Below are 24251 nucleotides of genomic sequence, written 5' to 3' on the forward strand. Positions count from 1 at the left end.
AGGTATATTAAGTTTTTTTTTAAATTTTAGGAACATATACGGATACATAGCGGCGAAAAACCCTTTGAATGTGGAAACTGCGGGAAACGCTTTTCACATTCAGGCTCCTACTCTAGTCACATGACGTCTAAGAAGTGCTTAGTAATCAATCTGAAGCTTGGCAGAACTAGAGCTCCCATAAACAACTCTCTTTTGGATAAAAGCATGCCTCAGAATCTTAAAACTACCAAGAGGCCATCTGTTAGTCCTCTTAATAACAATATTAATAGTAGCCCTAATCATAACTCACCATATTTACCGATATTGCCTAAATATCCTGGAGAAGCAGCGGCAGCAGCTTTATTCCAGTCACAGCTGGCAAGCAATCCTGCTTCGATGACGCCATTCTACTTAACGCCTCATAGCCTTTTAAATACAACGCATCCAATCAGTCCTTATTCTTTAAGTCATTTACTGGAACAGCTTCAACAACAAGCACATCAACAACAATCAAGTGCTTCTAGTCCTATAGGAAGCCATGTAATGGATACCTCAGAACCTGCTGAGGATTACGCTAAAACACAGGAAAACAGAGTATCTATTACCCATACAGAAAATAATTTAGAGTCTGAACATGCTGATGATCTGTCTAAGTCTAACATGTCCGAAAGCGGAGAATTAATAATGGATGAAAGTAATGACAATTTTAGTGTCAATATTGAAGATAAAACCGATGATAATTACGACAATTTGACAATATCTAAGACTGCCAACCCGGATACTAAGCCTATTTCTGAATCAAACGAAATTCTTAATATTAGTGATAACGCCAGCTCAGCATCTTTACATTCCCCAAAGAGCCAATTTCCATGTGGCAATTGCAGCAAAATATTTGAATCCCTCAGTTGTTTAGAAGATCATGATTGTAAAGATTCCCAAAGTGAAGGTTTAGCGGCAAAATTAGAAGCAGCGTTAACGCCGAAATCTGAGCATAGCTCCTCTGAAAATATAAGTGGAACCGAAGATCAGGACTTCGAAAGGAATAGTTTCCAAAACCAAGACGATTTCGATTCGGAGAACTATGCCACTACTGATCACGTAAACGAGGATGGAAAGAAAGTTCGAGTACGATCGCTGATATCCGAGGAACAACTGAGGTTTCTTAAGGACAAATATAAAGAGAATCCACGGCCAAAAAGAGAGGATCTTGAAAAGATATCCGCAAACATAGGATTTTCGGTTCGAGTAGTTCAAGTATGGTTTCAGAATACTAGAGCTCGTGACAGAAGGGAGGGAAGGCTGATTCAAGTGCCCTATAGTCCAGCTGCTTCTGGATCTCGTTATTCCATACCTAATATACCACTAAATACTCAGCTTTTACCGCACTCTCCACAATTTGTGTCAGAAGAGCCTTTGGATTTATCGGTTAAAAGAGACCGAGCAGATATGTCAAATGAATCATCTCCATCATGTTCTCCAATGCGACCTCAATCAGTTAACTATTCCGAATCTCACGATGAAGTTGTGAACTTAAGTCAAAAGTCCTCACGGAGTCCGACACCATACGTCTCACCCTATGCAAATCATTTTCAAGGATCTAACTCTTCTGATCCAAGACATTCCCCATCACCGCTGGACTACAACAGCAGCCGTCTAGCACATATTCTAGGTCAACAACCACATAAACTAGCTGGCCTATCTAGTATGGGCATTGTTCCAATGGATACTCTTTTACAAATGGGTGCTCACGATATTCCTAGCTTAACGCAACTAATAAACAGTAGAATGTCGAATCTCAGTCCAAATTCAAATAATTCTTTGAGCGAAGGACATTTGGATGATGAAAGTATGCAAAACAAGAGGGCAAAAGTGCAACAGTTTTTATTGAAAAGTCTGGGCAGTCCTAGCATGGGACCAGAACCGGAAATAGAGGGACAATTTCAATGTGATCAATGCGATAAGGCGTTTTCCAAGCAAAGCTCGTTGGCTAGGCACAAGTACGAACATTCGGGTAAGTTTAATTATTTTATTAGTTATTTTTAAGTTTTTCTCCAAGGTAACAACTATTGCTTTTAAAACTGCGTTTCGACATCGGGACCGTATGTCTCTCTATTTTATGCTAAACTTAATTTCTTCTGTCTCTCTATTTTAAGCATTAAAATACATTTTTGCAAATTAGAATTTTATGCAAAAAGCAGAATAAATCGTCATAGTACATATGCAAAAGTAACCATTATTTTACGAAAAGTGCTAGGTTTCTAAATTGAAGGGCTTTATTGCTTATGTTTTGTCTAATTTTTAGTGAGTGGGTCTTTAATATCACACATTTTAAGGATATCATACAGAATTTTTTGAAAAGAGCTCAATAAAGAGTTTTAGGCTAAATTTGGTATATCTATATAATAGGTATTAGAGCATCTTTTGATATATTTTGTTACTTTTGGTTTAACAGGAAGTGGCACTGACTTTTTTTATTTTAAATGGGACAATTCGTATATTATTACGTATTGTAATAAAAAATAATATTCTGAGAATAATAATACCGCATTTGCCAACTTTTATTTTATATTCCTGGAAAAAATTATTTTTTTAAATTCTGACATATGGTGCCATGAATGCGTTAAAAGTTTTAATTTTTAATCAAGTAATCACGGAAAACTAATATTTTATATTTAAAATTTTCAAACTAGTATTTTTGGCATTTACTTTATTTTTTTAAATGCCACCTTATAGCCTAAACAACCACTAGTGAAATGCAGTTTTTCAGAAATATAGTCAGTAAACATCGAAAATATTAATAAACATTAAAATTGCACTTGACAAGATGTCAAATGAAAAAAAATTGAAGAACGCATAAAAACGTAGCTAAGGAATCAAAGATCATTTATTCTATTTTTATTAAATAAATGCGTTTATTTTTATTTATGTGACTTATTTTTTTTCGTATTTATCAACCGACTTAAAAACTAATCATATTAAATTAAACGGAAAAAAATTATGCATGTGAAAAGTGGTTGTTCTCAATAACGTGATGTTCTCAATAAAACAATATAGTAAATTGCTGTTTTGGCTATTTTAAATAGGCGTGTAAAAGATTTAAGTCATAAAATGCAATAAAATCTATTTTTCCGCTATTACTTGATTAAAGATTTTTAACGCATTCATGGCACTCTATTTCAAATTTTTTTAAATTATTTTTTTTTATGAGTATATCATTGTTCTCAGAATGTTATTTTCTATCGAAATAGGTATCAATATACCAAGTGCTTTATTCAAAATAAGAAAGTTAATGTCACTTCCGGTTAAACAAGAAGTGACAGAAAACAATGAAATATGTCAAAAGATGCTCTTATAACAATTCCATCAATCTACTAAATTTGACTTGTTTATCTTAAAAAGTACGATATCAAGTGTTCCCTTTTTCCTGTTTCACCCGGTATATATAAACCCTCTCAACAATTTTGTTACTTCTTATCTTATGCTTTTCTATCACAGATAGTTCAGTTTTTTGCCCATCAAAGAATGGACCTGCTCAAAATTTCATTTAATAAGTTGTGTATGAATAAATCGAAATATACGCGCCTGGTCCATGCGAACTTGATCGAATAATGATAATTCTCGTACTTGACACATAAGATCGCGCGGGAAAATTGGGATATTCTAGTACCACAGTAGTAGAGACAGGTCGGAACTTTTCGCATATGGGTTAGAGTTGTTTGTGGAAATAGCTAATTTAAGTAAAATATAGTCCTTAGCGCCACCAGTAACGTTTTAAGATGGTTTTTTAGATAGTATATTATAAACAGTAAACTTAGGGTTCCATGTAGATTATAATCCAATTTAATGAAATATTTTTTGCAGGTCAGCGTCCACACAAATGTGACGAATGTCCTAAAGCTTTCAAACACAAGCATCACCTCACCGAACACAAGAGACTGCATTCCGGAGAAAAGCCATTTCAATGCAGCAAATGCCTAAAGAGGTTCTCGCATTCCGGCTCTTACAGTCAACACATGAATCACAGATATTCGTACTGTAAGCCATATAGAGAATAGTTTTGTAGTTTATCTGTAAATAATAAACTAAAATATTTTTGTTTATAAAGAACTTTTTAAAGTTGCCATTTTTTGCCTATATTAAGAATTATTAAATAAAAGCTTAACTAAGTATTTAAGAAGGGGATTAATGTTTTTTTAATATGCTACAAACAATAGCCTCCTAATTGGACTAATAAAGTGCTGTAGATCCGCAATATCTAAGAGATCAATACCATACTATTGTATGAGAGTAATTGTCAATCATGAGTAAAGTTCTTATAAATTTATAGTTTAATGGCAAAATATACCATCGAATCATGATAAGTTAGTCTTCCCCAATAAAAGAATTGCACAGGTGCAATAAAAAGGTATTTATTTCGTTATTGCCAATAGATTTATTAAATTATAAGTTCTTGTATATTTTAAATGCTGTGAATTTTGTGCCATTATTATGTAGATATAATTATTATAAAATACATTACCGCTGCCAAATATTATCTTACCAAATACTTAATATTTTTATTAATTTCGTGCAATTTATTTCCTATATTTTTTTGTTTTTAATTTTGGCATAGAACGTATATTGTATTATTTTGTATATAAAATTTTCTGGTACCTGTACAAATACTCCTTCGAAGAAAAAAAATAGACAAAATAAGGAAACTAATTATAATCCATTGTCTTCCACCACTTGACAATAGGCAGTGGTGTAGATGCAGGCGTGGGGCACTGTTTTGCAATTTGTTTACATTAGATATTGTGCAATTTAAGACTACTAAATATATAATATAATGGTACTTATATTTTGCAAAGAAATGCACAACTGCTTTAGTCAATATATTAAACCGATTAAACATTAAGTTCCATTTGTGACATTTTCAGTAAATATCATTGTTCATTTACAAATTAAAATTGAAAAATGTATTTTCAAAAAGGTTTCGGATTACATCGAAAGTAGATTATTAAAAAAATAATAATTATGTGAATATTTTCGTAGTTTTGAAAAAAGTAATTTTAAATTTGCACCAAAGAGTATTTTTGCTTTAGTTATTACTGATATTAGGCGAAATTAGAACATTTTAACATTCATTAACTAATATTCAGTTTGCAATTAAGATTATTTTTGTCAGTATTAGTTACTTAGTTTCCCAAATTCTTCATAAGAAACTCATAATGTTTAAAATTTGTAGCGTCATAGCGGAAATTCTTCCTGATATCCGCAGAGCTCTTGTCATTTTGAAAACAGTTCATTCTATTAAGAATGAGCTGATTTCAGTTCATAGTTTCAGTTCGTACATATTAATGTCATTAGCTTTCCGGGTTAAAAATCGTGTTGCTCTCCCCTGTTCTTTGAGCCGGATCATGTTCTGCTAAAGGTCATGTTTTACTTGCAGCTCTCCATATGCGCGTGAGTGTGGCCTTTAGTTGATTATCAATCAATCAGTCACAATGACTGGCCTCGGCCGTTCGTGACTTCTGCTTCTTCATCAGTTCCCCGATTCCTTACTTACGCTGGCCGCTAAGAGGGAAAATAGATGTTTGCTTAGTGAACACACCTTCAATTTGGGTATACTTGTCTTATAGCAGAGCATCTTTTTTTATTACTACGTCTATCCATAAACTTTCCCATTAGAACTTTCGCTTCACGACGGCTCTTAAGTTCGTTCTTTATAGGAAACTTTCAATCAAGAACTCATAAAATGTGTTAGTTACTAGTTACGATGTTCTAAATTTCGTCCTTACGATATTATTTTGGTTTCTTCTCAAGTTTCTTAACAGTACAATAATAAAGGCAAACGCCATCGCATTTAAAAGGTGTTACATGACAATACGTAGTTCAAATAGATTTTTCACCTATACGAGATATTAAGTGGTGCCAGTGTTACTAATGTTTTAATAGAAATTTTAATTATTAAGGAATTATTATATAAGGTCAGGCCATATAGAATTTAACCTAAACTAGCAGTTTGATGAATCACAAGATTCCAACTAAATACAAACTTAGTTTTACATTAGTCTCTTTTGTATGGGTACCAATTTACGTTAAATTCTACATGTGCGAATTAACAATTAACGAAAAAAAACGGTGATTTAAGTTAACCATTAAAGTAAATATTATATTTTAGAATATTTTGAACTTGATGTAATTTAATGTTATAAAACCATTCCAAATTATGTACCTAAAGTATAATTTCCATTGTGTGGTTAAAATAAGATTTTTTGACAATAACATAGTCGTTTAATAGTCGTATAAGGACTGCTAATGTTAAAAATCTATAGCATTTATTATGTAGCGCATCCAAGAATTTCAGAGATATATATTTCAAATATATTATTCTATTACAGGATTATATAAAGTACATGAATTTATACTATTAATAATAATAGTTATATATAATATATAAATAAATGGGCGAAGTTTGTACATAGAACTTTTGTAAATAGAGTTGCGTAAGTTGGCGAGTCTCTCTATATATATTTTCTTTATCGCTTGTATTTAAGATAAGTTCGTTTAATAATATACATACATATTTTTTCATTCTTTATAGAGTAATAAAGATTTATATAGCTTTTAGTTTAAAATTTTTATTTTGTTGACCATGGTCGATTTTGTTATCAGTTTTTGTTACTACGAGTATATTTTGGATTCTGATTGGCTAGTTTTACCAAAGAAGGTGTAATATAAAAAGGTATAATTAAATATGTTGAATATTTTTTTTGTCTGTATAATGTTCATTTCGTTTCGTTTTGTAATTATTATTTTGTATTTTGTTTATGTATTTTATGTTAATTTGTAAAGACCGTGATTATAAGAAATGGGAAGTAAAATGTAAAAATTTAACAGTTTAGAAAATGTATTTTAAACTTTACGAATAAATTATGTAAACTACTGATTAAAGTTGTATTTATTTTAACCTTTATATATTTTTTTTTAAATCCTGTAGCCGTAGTCAAGTGCGAGAGTACAAATTCTTAATCCAAATATTGCCTTTTTATTCATATAGCGCTGGAAAAAAATAAAGAAGGGATGAAAAGAAAAATGGTCCATATATGGTGGTAGGAAAAAGTACGAAAACTTTTTAGGAGGTCAAATATAATAATTGTGATATACAGAGGATAAAGACCAAAAACAGAAGGGACTTAAAACATTGTTGTTGGATGTAAGGAGATATTAGACATTGTTTTGTTGTCATTACTCTGTAGTATTCCAAATTTTTCCGGAGTAATAATATACTTTTTTGCTATTAGAGGAATAATTAGTAAATACAGGGTACTTCATTTAAGAAGAAAAAGGGCTATTTTTTTACTTTTCTTGTATTTTCTAAGAAATTTGAGAGAGCTGATCGATGTATTTTAGCTGTAATATACGATTTAATAAAATATATTGTAATAAAAAACAATTGCATGAATTACAGCCACTTATGCCATAAATGTTAAGTTTTTTAAACTGGACATTCTAAGTGTTTTTTGTACTATACGCTAGATACCACAAATAGGTTATATGCATATGTCCAGAATATCTAATAGGCAAATTCAGAGGATATCCAGCCATAAAATATATCCCAGCAATATCTTCTAGAATCTATGCTAAAAATATATATTGCCTTATTTTAAGAAAAAAGCTTAATCTCTGCCTTATCTTAAAAAATATATAAAGAATATTTAATTCATATGCCTGCAATATTTTTTTCTTCTAATACCTTTTAAAATATCTCCTGAGGATATCTAATGATTTATACAGCAAGCTTATTTTGCAAGATATAAAAGTTTTTAAAATGCGGTTTGAAATAATTTTTATAAAGGTTCTAAAAACTAACACTACCATACTTTGTCGTGTCATATCTAAAATTAAAGGCCTCTTTCAGTAGTTTCATCTACACAAGAAATTAAGGTTTTCCCATATACTCAATTTTAATTTAAGGTATGTAAAGAGGGTAATACATTTTAAAACTTTGTGTAGAATGCGTTGAGGAGGTGACTTACCCTTAAAAACTAAACTAAAACTATGGTGATTCTAGTTCGACCAACCTCTCTGACAGTTATTCCAGCTCAAATATTTTCTGCATTAAAAGTAAATAAGAAAAATAATAAATATATATATTGAGTTGAGATAACTGTCAGAGAGGTTGGTCCAACTAGAAACACCATAGTTTAAGTTTAGTTTTTAAGGGTGAATCACCTCCCATACGCATTCTACCCAAAGTTTTAAAATATACTACCCCCTTTGTCGTACATTAAATTAAAGATGAACATGTGAAAAAACTTTTCTTGTGTAGATGAAACTATTGAAAGAGACCTTTAATTTGAGATATGACACGACAAAATATGGTAGTTTTAGTTTTTAGAACCTTTATGATAATTATTTGAAAATGCATTTTAAAAACTCTTAAATTTTGCAAGATAAGCTTGCTGTATTAATAATTAGATATGCTCGGGATTTATTTTAAAAGGTGAAAAAATATTGTAGGCATATATCTTATGTATGTTTTTTTTAAATTTTATTATTGTTTTTTTTTCACGGGTCTTTTATTTAGTTTTGGGTATTTAGCCGAATAAACTGCTCGGTAGTGCTTAGGAAAAATGTTGGTATTAATTTGATTTGATTTAGGTTTTATTGTATATGTATATATACTTTATCTTTTTCTCATTTTCGTGATTATTTTTAACATGTATATACTTTATCATTACCACAAAATATAGCCGCATTCATATATCATATAGGCGGAACACTGTAGATTTACGTTAGGATTATTTATATATATATATATATTACAGTGTGTCCCAGCATGAGCGAATTTATACGTAAAAATGACAAAAATTTTGCAGTTGAAATTTGACCGTTTAACATTTAGCTCTGCTTGATTAAAAAATAAAATTTAGCATATTTTTATTTTTTTTTAAATCAATCCTGCCTTGATACAAGCATTTTTTTAAATTTTATGTGTAGGTAAAGTAGTATTTCTAGGCAAGATATAAAAAAAGTTTATAAGAAAAGTTTATAAGAAAAATGCAATTTTTGGTTGAAAAGGGGGACACTTAATAACAATTTTAATCTTCAAGATTTGTTATATAGATGGAATTATTATAAGAGCATCTTTTGACATATTCAGCTGTTTTTCATCACTTCCAGTTTAACCGACAGTAACACTAACTTTCTTATTTTAATTGGGACACTTGGTATAATATTACGTATTTTGATAGAAAATGATATTCTGAGAATAATGATACTGTATTTGCTACTATTTGTTATATACTCATAGAAAAAAATATTTTTTTTTAAAATTTAATATAGGGTGCCATGAATGCGTTGAAACTTTTAATTTTTAATCAAGTAATCACAGAAAAATAGTTTTCATTGTATTTTATGACATAAATCTTTTACACGCCTATTTAAAATGTCCAAACCATTAATTTTGGCATTTACTATATTTTTTAAATAGCACATTATTGGGAACAAGCACTTTTGATATGCGGTTTCTTCTTAAATAAGCATATAAAATGATTGTGAAAAAATCTAAATTTCAAAAGTGGTGTTCCCAACAATACGTGCTATTGAAAAAAATAACGTAAAGGCCAAAAATACTGGTTTGGAAATTTTAAAAAAAGGTGTAAAAAATTAATTTAGCCCTTTTTTCTGTGTTACCCGGTTTATATACATATAGATTCAGATTAGAATGAATATGGAGAGCAGCGATTTTAAGCAGTGGTTTTTCTCATTTTCACATGAGATCTTTAATGTCTAGCTTTAATTTATTTTTAGATTTTTTGAAGTCTGAGCCGATTGATGCTATTGGTTTGTATGAGACCTGGTTACATGGCGGTATTCCTGATATTAGTATTGAGATTCCTGGTTATTTCTTACTATATAATGATCGCAATGGCAGGGGAGGTGGAGTCGCATTCTATATTAAATCATCATTAAATCCTAAGATTGTCAACTTGGAACCTTCAATAAGCGCTATGGAGACATTGTGGGTTGAGGTCACTGTGAGTGACACTAAAATAAACCTAGGTTCATGCTATAGGCTTCCAACGTTTAATATTTAGTTACGTTTAACTTATACGTTTAACATAGTATGATCATATTTATTCTGGTGGAGACTTTAACATCGATTTCCTTTCAATAGCAATGCAAAAAGTCTTTTTTCCGCACTGCTACGTAAATATGGGCTTAACCAATTAATCACAGAGCCTACTAAAGTAACAAATTCTTCAGAAAAAATAATTGTAACTAATTCTATTAACATACCAAACGAGTCTGTGGTAGTGGCAAGGGATAACATCTTGGACCGGTCTGTGGTTTTATGTACTTAAATTATATTAGCCCAGACCTCCTGTGCAAGTAAAAACATACAGAGATTTTCGATACTTTTATTATGACCTGTTTATCAATGATAATATTGATTGGGATTATATTTATATGATGAATGGCTTCAATTTAATGATTGAGTTTTTCAATTTAAACATTGAAAATGTACTAAACATACCATGCCTCGTTACTAAACATACCAAGACATCAAGGTTCTCCAAGGCACCTGCTCCGAGGATGACAGATAACATAAAGTTACTAATAAAGCTTCGCAAGAAGGCACTATCTTAGTATAAAAAATTAACACCAAAAAACTAGAAACGAATATACGAAACACTCTAGAAACGAATATAAAGAATATCCATACTCGATCCACACTTTATTTCAGACCTATATGATGATGAGACTCACCCTTTCGTTAAAGCTAAATTTAATTTTCGACCAGTGACAGAGGTTGGAATCATGTTCAAAGTTAAGACTCATGCTACAGGTATTGCAATGATGGTATAAATATTAAAATTCTCTCTTTGATCTCTCCTCACTTTCTACCTCATATTACTTACATTATGAATAAATATTTATCTAATAATCAATATTCTTCATTTTGGAAAAAATCAATTATAATACCGGTTCCTTAACAGTCAAATTCCTCTGACGTATCACAGTTTCGGCCCATCAATATTTCGTGCATCCTGTCCAATTCTCGAAAGAATTGTATATGACCAACTTAGTCAACATTTATCTGATTCAGTTCTTACACCTTCTACTCAGTTAGGCTTTCGTACTGGTTATAGCACAACTACTGTTTTACTGGGTGTGGCAGATGATTTACTTGGGGCTGCCGGTGAAGGCAATACCAGCTGCTTAGAACTCTTCGACTATCGTAAAGCATTTAACGTTTTACAGTACGATATTTTTTTAAAAATACTGTGCTATTATAGTCTGGATAATGATGCGATTACCTTTCCTAAGAAGGTATTTCCTAACCTTACCTAAGAAGCTATCTGGGTGACAGAACTCAGCAAGTAGTACATCTTCGTCGATAAATAATGCTAGAGGCGTGCCTCAGGGGAGTATCATTATTATAGTAGAGAGTACCTTTATTATTCTTATACTTTCTAGTACTTTTATACTTATTTATTATACTTATACTAGTATATACTTCTGATTGTCCTACTCGTATTAAAAATTGTAAGTCGCATCAGTACGTGGATGACCTGCGGATTTACTATTCGTTTAAGTTTGATAATATTGGTCACGCTTCTCGACTTATAAATCATGACTTAAATGATATTTTTGAAATTTCAAGAACTCATGGTCTCAATTTAAATAATTCAAAAACTAAAATGTTTATTTTTGGAAAAAATAAGGAAGCCATTGACATGAACCGCAACTTTAATACTGAGGTAAATAACCTTGATAATGATCTTCGTTTTGTTGCGACTGATACATATCTACAAGGAATACTTTACTAAATAACTGATATTAAATCGGCTAAATCTACTCCTGAGATCAAATCGGCTCCATCTTTAAGTAACTTCAAATTAAAGTTAAAAAAATATATTATTTTGCAAAGAGACTAACTGCGTTATCACATAGCTATTTTTTGTTATTTTCTTATTCTAAAATTCTAAAGTTGAAAAAGTATCTTTACATTTGAGCTAACTGTGTATTTTCTTATATTTGAAATTGTTTATATAGGCATTTAATTTAAATTTAATATTCATATTTTATTAAGCTCCAAATATACTATCCTTTTGAAAGGTCGCCTGTACTGTTCACTCGTTGAATTATAATATTATACCTGTTTTTTTTTAATTAGAGAATACGTTGAATAGCTATGCTAGACCTCGCCATGCTTAAATAGTAGTTTTAATAAATTTTTATGATAATAAAAAGATGTATATTATTATTATTATATGAATTAAATATTCTTAAGATGTAATAGATATTTTTAGCATGTATCCTAGAAGATATTCTGGATATATGCATTGCTTGCTACTAAAAATTACATGGGATTTCCTATATTCCGCCTGGCGGTTCAACCTCCTGTATATATATATATACGTATGTGTGTTTGCTATTAAACCATTTACACAATTTCTCTTACATTTTCTCTCATTGTCCTAAAGAAAAATACTATATTCTGTTGCATTAGAAGATAAAAATACATAAAAATACATAAAAAAATATATCCGTAAAAATAATTATAAGACGGTTGAAGGTAGACATGTAGACATAATAAGGTGATCGTAAACACTCCAGCCACAACTGGTGCCTGAGATATCTTAATATCTGTGAATTTTCCCGCTTAAAGCCTTAAAGTTCGCTTTCAAAGAGAGTCCCTGATCCAATAAGACTCCTAGAAAATTACTTTTTGTCACCCGAGAAATACTCCTCTCTCCAATCAATATAAAATGACATATCGTGTATAAATGGGATTATATTGGTTTTTGAAATATTAAGCTAATATATCGACCTTTCAGTTACATTAGTGCTTCTTCTGCTAGGATACCTTAATTTTAGATATAAGAATGCTAGACATCTGTCATCATCAAGCTGAAAAATTGATTCGTGATATGTATATCACGGTCCTTGCATTTTAGCAATTTTTAAATGGGTCCTCAGGTAATTATTGTCGATATGCGAGCTATATATTATTGTTTTTTGTTATTAGTTTCCCGAGGATGACTTTATAAGGCGGAATCGTCCACATATAAATTAAAGAGGCTTTCGTTTTATTGTTCCCCTATCCAACAATTTCTCCCCTCTGTAATTCATTCTGGGTTGCAAAAAACACTTGGATTAAAGTTTATGTCATTTTTTCCACTTTAGGTTATAAAAGATATTATACTCTAATATAATGGATTATTTTTTATGCAAAAATTTAGGAATATCTATGTTATTTATTGAATATGTAGGCACTTATAAAAATAAATATTTTTTATATTTCCTCTTAACCCCATGATAAAGAAAGCATGGATGTAAGTATGTCCAATAACGATTGCAATAATTTTAATGTTTATTCCATTAATCAGGAGGGCTTTGGGATTTTTTACAGTGATTTTTTATGAAAGCAATTTTGAATATCTAGGTCCGATATATTGACATTTCATTTGTTTTTAAACAAATTCGATATGGACCTTCGAATTTTTTATCTCTGCAGGTCGAAAGTACCAATATACAAACTTTGAGTAAACATGAAGATTTTTCTTGATAGTGTATCACCATCAATTTTATCATTTTTGCATCAAATTATAATGACCCTGATGATCTTTCTGAGACAAGGCTTACCTTTGATGCAATTCCATGGTCAACTCTAAAACATCAGGCTCTGTTAGAGCACAGCTATTATTCATTTTTCCCAAAACTAAAAATAATAATTTGTTGATTTTTAAATTCACGTTGACAGTTCAGAGTCTGTAGATACTAGTGGTATGTACCCTTCTACTATCTCATGGGGTAATGTCGAATCAAATTGTCCACCATCTATTGAGCTCTTGTTACAATATTTCCATAAATTGTATTAATAAATATCCTTTTTCTTAGTGAATAGAAATATAATTCTTGCTAAGGCTGCTCTTTGAAAGGAATTAACTCGTGAGTAGGAAATTATGTATAATGTCCGTAGATCCACCATAAGTGGTTTAAATTGAGGTAAGTTTTAAAAAATGAAAGAGCATATATTGTTTCTTTAAAGTCTCTTTATAATAATGGAAGCTTTGAAATTTTAATAAAGTAACTAAATAATTCATTAACTTTCAATTGCTAAATGTTCTGGTCGCCGGTGGACAATGACTATACATTTAAGAACGACAAAGCATTTGCCTTCCCAATTCTTAAATGTATAGTCAAGGCAAATACTCGATTTTGAACTAAACGAATGCTTTGATTTTGAACTAAATGAAGTCTTTGCTGTTATAAATTGTGTAAAACTGTTTAACTCGTATAAAGGTTGCTTAATTCTTTGGATTCCACAAGTTAAATTTACTGGTTATATTCTTTACATGTCTGTATAAGGCAATTTTTTTTGTGCAAATTATTTGTATATTTTTTGTTAGTAAAATGTGTTGGAAAGAACAAATATAAGTATTGAAAACAGTCGAGTAGAGTACCGTGACATTTAGTAGTTTTCTCAACTTTACCCGTCTTAGAATTCGAATTTCCTGGGTTTAATTGATTTCAAATTTGGTGCCGAATTTAATCATGCTTTCTTTCAAATCTGATTGGTTAAACATGTTGCCAAGAGAATTGTGGTTTATAAATGTCAAAATTAGTTCGAATTATTGCACCTTCAGTTGAGGGATAGAGCATTTTTCCGGTTAGCAGGCCAATCCGCATTTCTCTATATATTTGTGTTTTCAGTCTTAAAGGAAGGAGAAAAAGGTTATGCTAAGTGTTACAAAGACGAATTATAAATTATCCTATAGATGTCCTTGAGGTATAAATGACGCAAGAAATTATTTCCAATATATAAATAGAATTGAAACTTTGAATAATCATGTATATATAATACCTCAATGGAATTACGTATACTGATCTCTATTTATATATGTATTATAAGAAAACAAATTATTGCTAACATTACTCCGGTAACAAATGACCCATTTTAATAGTGAAATAGCATCAGATTTCTTTTATGCATCATAATTATTTAAAACTTGTTTTGTTGTGTGAAATTGGAAAAAGGAATTTTCAAAAAAAAAGGATACCCAAACCATTTTTTCCACAAATTTCTTGAAATACATCAGGCACGTAACAGCGTCACTACACCACTTTAAACTGTACTGTTGTTTTGGTAAAAATTTTGAACGGATTCTTGGTAAATATGGGCATTTTACTCCAAATAAAAACCATCCTATATAGACAATATTAACATTAAATGAGAATTTACTTATTATTTGTATAAGGGCCAAATTACGGACCAGCTAGTAAACTTCCTGTGTGTTAGCAGGCAGATAAATTCTATCCTCTCGATAAATCTACCTGTAGCAGTAGGAGGAATTATGAACCAAATCTTAACCTGTTGTTAAGTAACAGAAGGTGTATAGTTTGGCAACATCGTAATTGTTCTGGTCGGTACAATAATTAAAAAAAAAAAAAAAAGAAAGATTATTGCACAAATTAAGATCGTGGTACAAATCCGATACTCTTTCTGTTAGCACTAGTATTAATAGGTATTTACATTTTCGCTAATTGTTTGTAAATATCGCACCAGACATTTGCCAGTGAATCACAGTACACAGCTTTTTAGAAACTGTATACGGTGCAGTGAATTTGGTAGAATTTTAATCAATTTTTTTATATTATTTTTTTAGAGGATGTCTCAACAACCTGATAAAAAAAGAGGTCATTAAACTTTTCTGAAAAAGAATAATAAATTATTTTGTTCTGTAATTTAGTAAGTCAATATGCAGGTACAATTGAATCAAAAAAGCCTGATGCAACATCTTGGGAAGAAAAAATCAGCCCTGGGCAAATTTGACAGCAGAGTTTAATGTAAAAAACCCTGTATCAGGAAACATAAACAAACAGGAAATATTTAAAACTGGTGGCGGTAGTGCAACCGTAACACCTCTTACCACCTGTGAGGAAATAATTTATAATTTAATAACACTGAGTGTTTAGGGACTGCCTTTAAGATATCATGATTATAGTAAGTGACAGAATATAGTGGCTCAAATTTGACGTTCACCTATATGGGATCTCTTAGATGTATGTTTTCTTTTCATTTCTCAGTCATATAACAGTGGCATAGCCAGCAAAGAGGGGCAGGTGAGGGAAGGGTGTAACCTTACGTCGGGCATTATCATATTAAATAAAGAGAGATTTAACCAGATGAAAAACCACAAAATACTTAATACAGATTAAAAACAAAATTTAGAATAATATACGCGAACTTCTTGCCAAAGTATCCAAGCTCCAACTATTTGAAAAATTTGAGATTAAATTTCCTGGTAAACTTTTTATACGCTGCTTTTTCCTGTTGTTAACTTATTCTACTGGTAAGCAAGAATTATCCTGCTGGTAAGACAAACAAGAAGTTCATTATTGAATTTTTAATGTTACCAGCAGGATAACTTTTCCACATACTTGACCAGCCGGTCCATGCGATTCGAATCTTCTCTGCTAAAATCTCTCAAAAACTAAAGTCTTATCTTATAAAGGTACTATCCAACCCTTTGTACTTAGCAACACCAGCTTGGACGTTGTTGAATCTGTGAAATTTTTGGGACTTATTGTTGACAGCTCTTTGAAGCGGGAATTACATATCGATGTTTTATCTAAGAAATTAAGTTCAGCTTGTTTTGCCATAAGATCAGTTTCCAGGGAATTAAATCTTTCGTCATCAAGAACAGTGTATTATGCCCTTTTTGAGTCCCATCTTCGTTACGCCCTTTCATTCTGGGGCACATGCTGTGTGACTCAGTTTGAGCGCATTTTTAAACTACAAAAGAGAGCGGTTCGCTATTTACTAGGACTTGATAGTCGAGCTCACTGCCAAGAAATGTTTAAAAGATTTAAAATATTAACTCTTTCATCTTTATTCATTCTTGAATCTATTTTTTAGTATCATGCACGTACTGGCTAATTATTAAATTTTTTACGATGTAGAATAGCAATATTTTGTATTGCTAAATTTATATAAAAATTTTTATGACTTTTTAAACATTGTATTAATGTTTTTGACTGTTTTTGTTACTTTTTTTTTTACTTTTTTCATTTTACTTTCCTGTTACTATTTTTATTTACTTTCCTATTTTCTTACTTTTTACATCTAGTATAAGAAATTTGACCAGGTACATTTATGTCTTTTGTACCCAGTTTTGTATATATTTATTTAGTACTTGTATTTTGGTTTCTATATTTGTGTGTTTTGCTTTTTATGTATAGCTTTGTCTACAAAATTTTTAAATTTTTTGACAATAAAGCATATTTGATTGATTGATTGGTAATTTGGCCCTAAGGAGAAATAAAACCACATCTTACTTCAGCAGCCGTTGTCATAAATAAGATAAGAATATCGGATAAATTATAAACCAAATAAAATTAGTTTCATTTAGTTTATTCTCACACACAACATTATTTAAAATACAAGGGGATTATCCGATTTTATATGGTTCATAAATATGCATGCACAAAAAAACCTGCTTTGCCATTATCCTAAGACAAAAAAATCTCCTTTAACTTCTATAGGTATTTTTTCCTATTATCATCTTCCTTTATTTATTTATTTTTTACTGCATTACTAGTATAATTTTCCTTCCTTGGATAAGCAGCATAACAGCTTTTACAAGTCCTCTGCCAAATAATGCTGATAAAATTTAAAAAATATATAAAATTTTGAGACAAGAGGCGACATCTGTTAAGTAAAGTTAAAGAACGCGTTCAATATTAGACAATTATACAGAAGAAATCTGTAATATTAATTGTGGCGAAAATATAGAAAAGATCCATGAGATGGCAGCGTATATGCGGTTTAATTTCAGATATAATGGTGAAAGTTAGATTATTCATGAAGGCGCCCCATGAAACTCGATTCGCCAAAACATACTTTCGGACGGCGGCCATCTTAAGGTGACTTGACATTAGGAAAATCTGACAGTAGTGATGTTAGTGACAGTTTTGACTGTTGACTTTTTTTATTTTTAGTTGGTATGAAGGTATGAACCTGGTATGAAGGTTGAATGTGGCGGGGCCACGAACTTAATAAATATACCTGAACTGCTAATGCATATGGCCTCCATACCCAAAATTGACCACTGCCTGGTGGCCGCCATTTTTATAGTGATTGTATCCTTTTGATGTTGGTCACTCTGAACATTTTCAGTGTTGCCACCAAAAAATATATTAAATAACGGTAAGGCTGCTCCTACATTGGAAGCGGAATTTCTTCAGACTTGACGGTCTGAGCGGGTCTGAATAGGTCTGACGAAAACAAACACAAAGACGCCGTATTCCCTCCTACACTAGAGCCAGTTGTCGTGCCGGGAAGGAGCGACGGGTCTGAACTGGTCTGACAACAACCAAAATAGTTTGTTTTTTCCAGTTGGTTGCCAGTTGGTCTCCCAGAGTTAGTGCGTGAGAGAGTGGCTTTGTGGGACCAGAGGGACACCACAACCACAACCGCGATTTAAGTGGAAAGCTGTGGGATGAAGTTGGTAAAGAGCTTGGAATTGAAGGTAATAAGTTTATTATTACTAGTTGATATAATTATTAACTTATTTATAAATAAATATATATGTACAGGGTGCCCCGTATTTATTAACGATCGAAATTTTATCATGCTATAATGTAGGTAAAAAAAACAAACATTTTCATCATATAATGTTTAATTCCATAGTGCAGTATTCTGTCTGCCTCGCTGTATCTAATGTTTATCTCTTATTGTTAACGTTGAAGACCATTTCATTCTGCCACGAAACACTTCCAGGGCCATTGAAGTAGTCTTTGTAGAAATTTCTCACCTCTTGTGCAGCGGTAGAGGATCTGTTAAATCGTCCTCGGTCTTTCATGTTTTTGTTGATATTCCTGTAGAGCGTCTTCAAGCACTCGTTGATTCAGTGTAATATTCTCTTTGTCAATAATCAAATTATGCAGAAGGCACATGCATTTGATTATTTTCGCAGCTTTTTCTACCTCAATGTAGAGAAATCTCCATTTTGCAGTTAAAATTCCAAATGCGCATTCTATACACCGTGATAATGTTAGTTGAAAACGCGTGCTTCGGTCATTTTTCTTTGACTGAATGGTTTCATTAAAAAAGTCTTTAAAGGGTACGCGTCGTCACCGACTAGGACAAATGTCCAGAGTGTCACTGTCATCGATTGGTGAAGGAGCTGGCAACGTTTCAGAGCGATTTTCAAAAAGAGTTGAGATTGGAGAAGCTTCGAATACGCCCCCGTCACTTTGCTTTCCGTCGGCTCCAACGTCAATGAATATGAATTTACACCGAGCGTCTCCTACACCATGAAGATTAATAGAGAAAAAATGTTTATAGTTGTAAAACATGGTACCACTGTTCCGAAGAGCTTTGATTTTAAAATGTTTCTCGTCTATGCAAACGGAACAGTTAGGAAAGTTCCACATGGCCTTAAATTCTGCAGCAATTTTAAGAAATATTTCTCGATTTGGAACCGGTAAATGGATTGGAGCTAATTGGTTCCAAATAGCATCAGCAGTTTCTTCTACGATTTTACCCACAGTGAAGTTATTCATGCAAAATGTTTCGCTCAGAGCTTTAAAGTAAAGACCTGTTGATAGATACCTAAAATTAAAAAAATAATAATTAGAAATATTATAGTAAAACAGACATGAGCTAAGAGAAAAGTATATAACTTTAAATTAAGTTATTAAAATTAAATTTATAACCTTAAAACAAATAATCTGTACAATACTTGTGTTTTTATATTAAGTATCATTTTATTGTTATTTATACAACTCCTTGTTTCAGGAGATATGGCCCGCAAGAGTTGGGAGTTGCTGAGAAATATGTTACGCAACAAAATTAAGGAAAACTGTGGTGCGTCAGGTGCTGCTGATAAGTCCAAGTGGGTTTATTTTGATTAATTTAGCTTTTTGTTTCCTATGATGAAGCCAAGAGCTACTTCAGGAAATCTTCCTGCGTCTCAAGTGGGTGAAATTGGTGAAACTCAGGAATCAGGCGAAACTCCTCGATCATAACATGACTTTGACGTCCACACTGAAGATAAAAATGTTGATGAGCCTGAGGAACTTACACAAGTAAACAAAGCTCCACAACCTACTACCACCTCCTCGACAGAAGAGAGTAAGTTTCGGTGCCCCGGACCAAAGAGAAAGCAAAGCCAAAATATTCAAAACGAGGCGCTAAAGTTAGAAAGAAGAAAAGTGCAATTGCTGGAATCTCGTTTTTCGGCATCACAACCGACCAGTTCAGCAGAGGAGGATGACGACCTATCATTCTTCAAAAGTTTACTTCCTTCACTCAGACAATTACCACTCCTAAAACGAATGGAATTACGATCAAATATTCTGAATTGTGTCATCGCTAAGCTTGAATCACTACAACCAAGCAACACACCATGGACATCGCCATTGACAATTTCTACCTCACGGTCCACGAAATTAGACAGGATACTACCCCAATCAACCGTATGCATCCAGTTCTTCGGATACATCAAGCTCCATTCTTTCTCCATGCCAACCAGAAAATTTCGAAGAAGCAGAATCTCAAAATATCTCAATTACCTTGCGAAACTTAATTTAATTTTTGTACAATTTAATTTGTTGAAATAAATATGTTCTAACTTACGTATTGCCGAAATTGTATTAGACTCGGTATTAAAGTAACTTACCTCAACAAAGTCGACAGTTTTTCTGCTGGCTCTATTTAATTTATTTATTTTATTTATTTTATTTATTTTATTTATTTTATTTATTTTATTTACTTTATTTATTTTATTTATTTTATTTATTAATTTTGATTAAGTCGGTCTGCGGTGTAGGGAAACACCAATGTTTTTAAAGGCATCGATGTTACCTTTCGATGTCACCAGGCAATTTGGGCAAAGTTTTGAAATTAAAAAAAAATGCCATTTTTTAGTTGAACAAGGTCAAACCTTGTGGCTCAAAAACAAATTTGCACTTTTTATTCATTTACAAATAATCGGTGGATCATATTGATCTATTTAATTTAAAATATGAATGCCGGTATTACGTAGGCTTTATGATATTAAAAAACTTGATAAAAATTATTTAAAGTTATGCAATTTAGGATTTGAGATTTTTTGAGGGTATAATTATTAAATTTTTTAAATTATAGATTTAAGGGCCCCGTGACCATCAACTTTTTGCTATTGGTCAGATTGGGTTGAGATTTAGTATTAAGGCTTTTGTTAGGGTACAATTAATACATTTTGACAGATATTTTACATATAACACACTATATTGACATACAACTCAACTATTTAAGTACATTATGGTTCTTTGATGCATGATATCCCAAGAACTGGTCCTCTCTTTTCTTCGCATATAAACGTTGGCCTCCCCGACTAACCAGACTTAAGTACACCTAATAATTTGTGTTTTTTTAATAATTTCTTTATGGAGCTTTAGAGACAAGACCTAAACGTCCTAAACTAGTCTTCACGGATCAGAAGTATAGGAGAGAAGCGACTATACTGGTTTTTACCGATGGAGAAAATACTGACAGTCAAAGCATGAAAGCAAATATACAAATTCTAGAAAATTTTAACTACAAGGATTTGAAATAATATAACTTAAATAACTCAAATTGGGGCTCTCAAATAAGATGAACTATTTAAAACTAGACACTATAAATGAAAATAATAAACTTAATGTAAGTAGAAACCTAAATAAACTTAGCTAATCACCTTAAACTACAACATTCGAGCAAAACTATGGGTATAATAACGTATAACGTTAATTATTAACGTATTTACATTTTCATAACGATATATTAATTATAATTAGACTTCTTGTGAGGATAGGTATGAACTTTGTTAAGATCCGGTAATCTTTTCCAATGTGGTTTCAATTTTCCTTCCTTTCTGGTGCACATTATTGTTATAGTTTTCTGTATTGTAAGCAATGCTTAAAGCTATTTCTATAAGTATTTTTAGGCTCTAGACATTGCTAGTCTGTCTCTGTATTCAGTTGCTTTAAGTCCATTATGTCTGGATATATATATTAGGAGGATATATTCCTTCCCTTTATCATACCTAGGGCTTCTGTAATGCTGCCTATCTCAGTAGATGTTAATGGTGTTGGGTTTCAGTTACTGCTGCGAGCGAGTCACCTTTTATAAGCTTTAATAGCGCTAATGTTCATCTGAACTATCGTCCCGTTTTTACCAAAGTTAATTGCTAGTCTTACTCTTATTTTGTGCCAGTATAACCAATCTCATGACAATGAAGCGTTTGGTGCATGTTATTTTTCTTAACATGATATCAGAAACCATTTTCAGAATTGTAAGTGAACATTTTTTTTCAGCGGATCTGTTGTTCTCACTTTGACAACAGTTACTTAAATCCTCTCCCTGTTAGTTGAGATGCAAGGAAGGTAAATCGAAAAGCCACATCATAGGTTCTGTAGGACAAGACTATATGACCATTGCTCTCAGGATGTGTAAGAACATACCAATTCTGACATCTAGATGATACACTATGGCGAGTGGCAAACTAAGGTCAAAGAAGGGCTTTCAAGTTAATATCTCAACAAGGGAATGGTCGACGAACCAAATTATACATGGATGAAAAGCACCAATTCTTCCAAAGCCGGAGTGTACGGGATAAAAACAAACACGGAAGGAAGGAAATCCTTTCCGCTAGGGAAAATACACCACAGCTTTCCAAGCGGAGGTGTTTGCTATACAAGTAGCAAACAAACGGGAAGCATTCGAACGTAACGGGGGACATGCATCTAATCTGATAGTCAAGCTGCCCTCAAGACGATCCAGAATCCCAAGACGAGCTTAGTGCTAGTCCAGAAGTGCAGAAACATATTGGAATGACTTGCAGCACACAGGGAAGTGAGACTGAGGTTTGTCCCAAAACACCAGGGTGTCGAGGGAATGAGCCGGCCGACGAACTGGCAAGACAAGGTTCCGTTAGCTCCTTTATAGGCCCCAAACCGCGTCTCAGTGTCAGCAATAAAGAAATCTCTCAGGCACTTAATAATTGGGCCTGGGAAAAAGCAAGGAAGAACTGGAGAAGGACAAAAAGATGTCGACAGGCCAAGGAGATGATCCAGATCAAGACGGCTCTAAAGCAAGGCGACTGCTAGCACAGACCCAACAGGGTACCAAAGACTTAGGGTATGTACCGTTTTCAACTGTCAGTACAGGATTGTACTGTGCTGATTTTACTGTAATTAGTCGTTCCGATTTTATACAGCGTGCTGTTTTGCTCCAAAAAAGGAACAGTTTTCAGCACTGTTTTTACAACTACAACATAACCTATAAAACCAAATTACCTGTTTCGGTTTTGTTTTCCGGTACGGTGTTTTGATTTATTAAAACCAGACCACATTTTTTAATAAAATAAATATGACTGAAAAAAGTAAGATGGTAAGAATAATAGACGCAGAAAATAATTTTGAATACCACATTGAAGTTACACCGGAAGAATACGAAAGAGCCCAAATAGGTTAGTGCGTTGTATGAGAGCTTTTTAAGTGGTAAATTTTCAACAAATTATGTTTTGAACTTGGAAAATAATTCCCACAACGGAAACAAGAAGATTCAAGAAATCAACATCAACAACACTTCTGACAGTTTTGACATTCCCCCACTATTTTACTGTACCCACAGTAGCTTTTATCCCCAGTCAATCCAGTAAAGATTAATGACGTCACTGACGCATTTATGATGTCATTCAGTACTGAATCAGTAAACTGAAACAAATATCGGAACGACGTCCAGTAAATTCAGTACTGACAGTTGATAACGGTACATACCCTTAGTGGGAATTCTAACTTGGCATTACCGTCTAAACAGGCATCTTCACCTTCTTGGTATAAAAGAAAGCCCGTTCTGTACGAATTGCCGTACAGGGGAGGAAACATACCACATACTAAGTGTCTGTGATAGGTCGAATTGCCTGAGAAGAAAAACTTTTGGAGCAACGACACTTCAACGGGAAGATCTTAAAGATCTGGACTGGGACAACGTGCAAGCCTTTATTTAAAGGAAGGGCCGACCCAGTGAAGACCAATGAAGACCGCGCATTGGGAGTGGAGGCGTAGGGGTGAGTTATTCTGGGGTTGGTAAAAGGGACTGATAAGGCCTACTTGCCTAGCTCTAGCTACCCCACCTTTATTATTACTACTACTACTAAATTTTGTAATCTGTATATTCAGTCAGAGCATATCTGTTCTGGCTTTATTTCTTAGGATTGGTCAGTTCCATTTTCACTCTTGCTTTA

At 32.4% G+C, this 24251-nt stretch overlaps 2 protein-coding genes across 5 annotated transcripts in view; one reads left to right on the forward strand and one right to left on the reverse strand.

The window, feature by feature from the left end:
* LOC126743339 (zinc finger protein 1) overlaps positions 1 to 4161 on the forward strand; it is a 218059-nt gene extending 213898 nt beyond the window's left edge. For all 4 annotated transcript variants that reach the window (XM_050450376.1, XM_050450377.1, XM_050450379.1 and 1 more), the window contains 2 exons: positions 31 to 1990; positions 3841 to 4161. In XM_050450376.1, coding sequence (XP_050306333.1) covers positions 31 to 1990; positions 3841 to 4034 — 2154 coding nt within the window. In that variant the 3' untranslated portion in view covers positions 4035 to 4161. The remainder of the gene's footprint in view (positions 1 to 30; positions 1991 to 3840) is intronic.
* Positions 4162 to 19113: 14952 nt separating this feature from the next.
* LOC126742818 (uncharacterized) lies at positions 19114 to 19545 on the reverse strand. Its single transcript, XM_050449621.1, has one exon. It carries the CDS (start codon positions 19543 to 19545, stop codon positions 19114 to 19116), a length of 432 nt encoding a protein of 143 aa, XP_050305578.1.
* Between the last annotated feature and the right edge of the window lie 4706 nt (positions 19546 to 24251).

The sequence above is a fragment of the Anthonomus grandis genome, chromosome 12 (genome assembly GCF_022605725.1).
Source record: "Anthonomus grandis grandis chromosome 12, icAntGran1.3, whole genome shotgun sequence".
NCBI lineage: Eukaryota > Metazoa > Arthropoda > Insecta > Coleoptera > Curculionidae > Anthonomus > Anthonomus grandis.

Bases quoted from the DNA above. Each gene is read 5' to 3' on its own strand.
- LOC126742818 (XM_050449621.1), bottom strand. From the start codon at position 19,545: ATGAATAACTTCACTGTGGGTAAAATCGTAGAAGAAACTGCTGATGCT.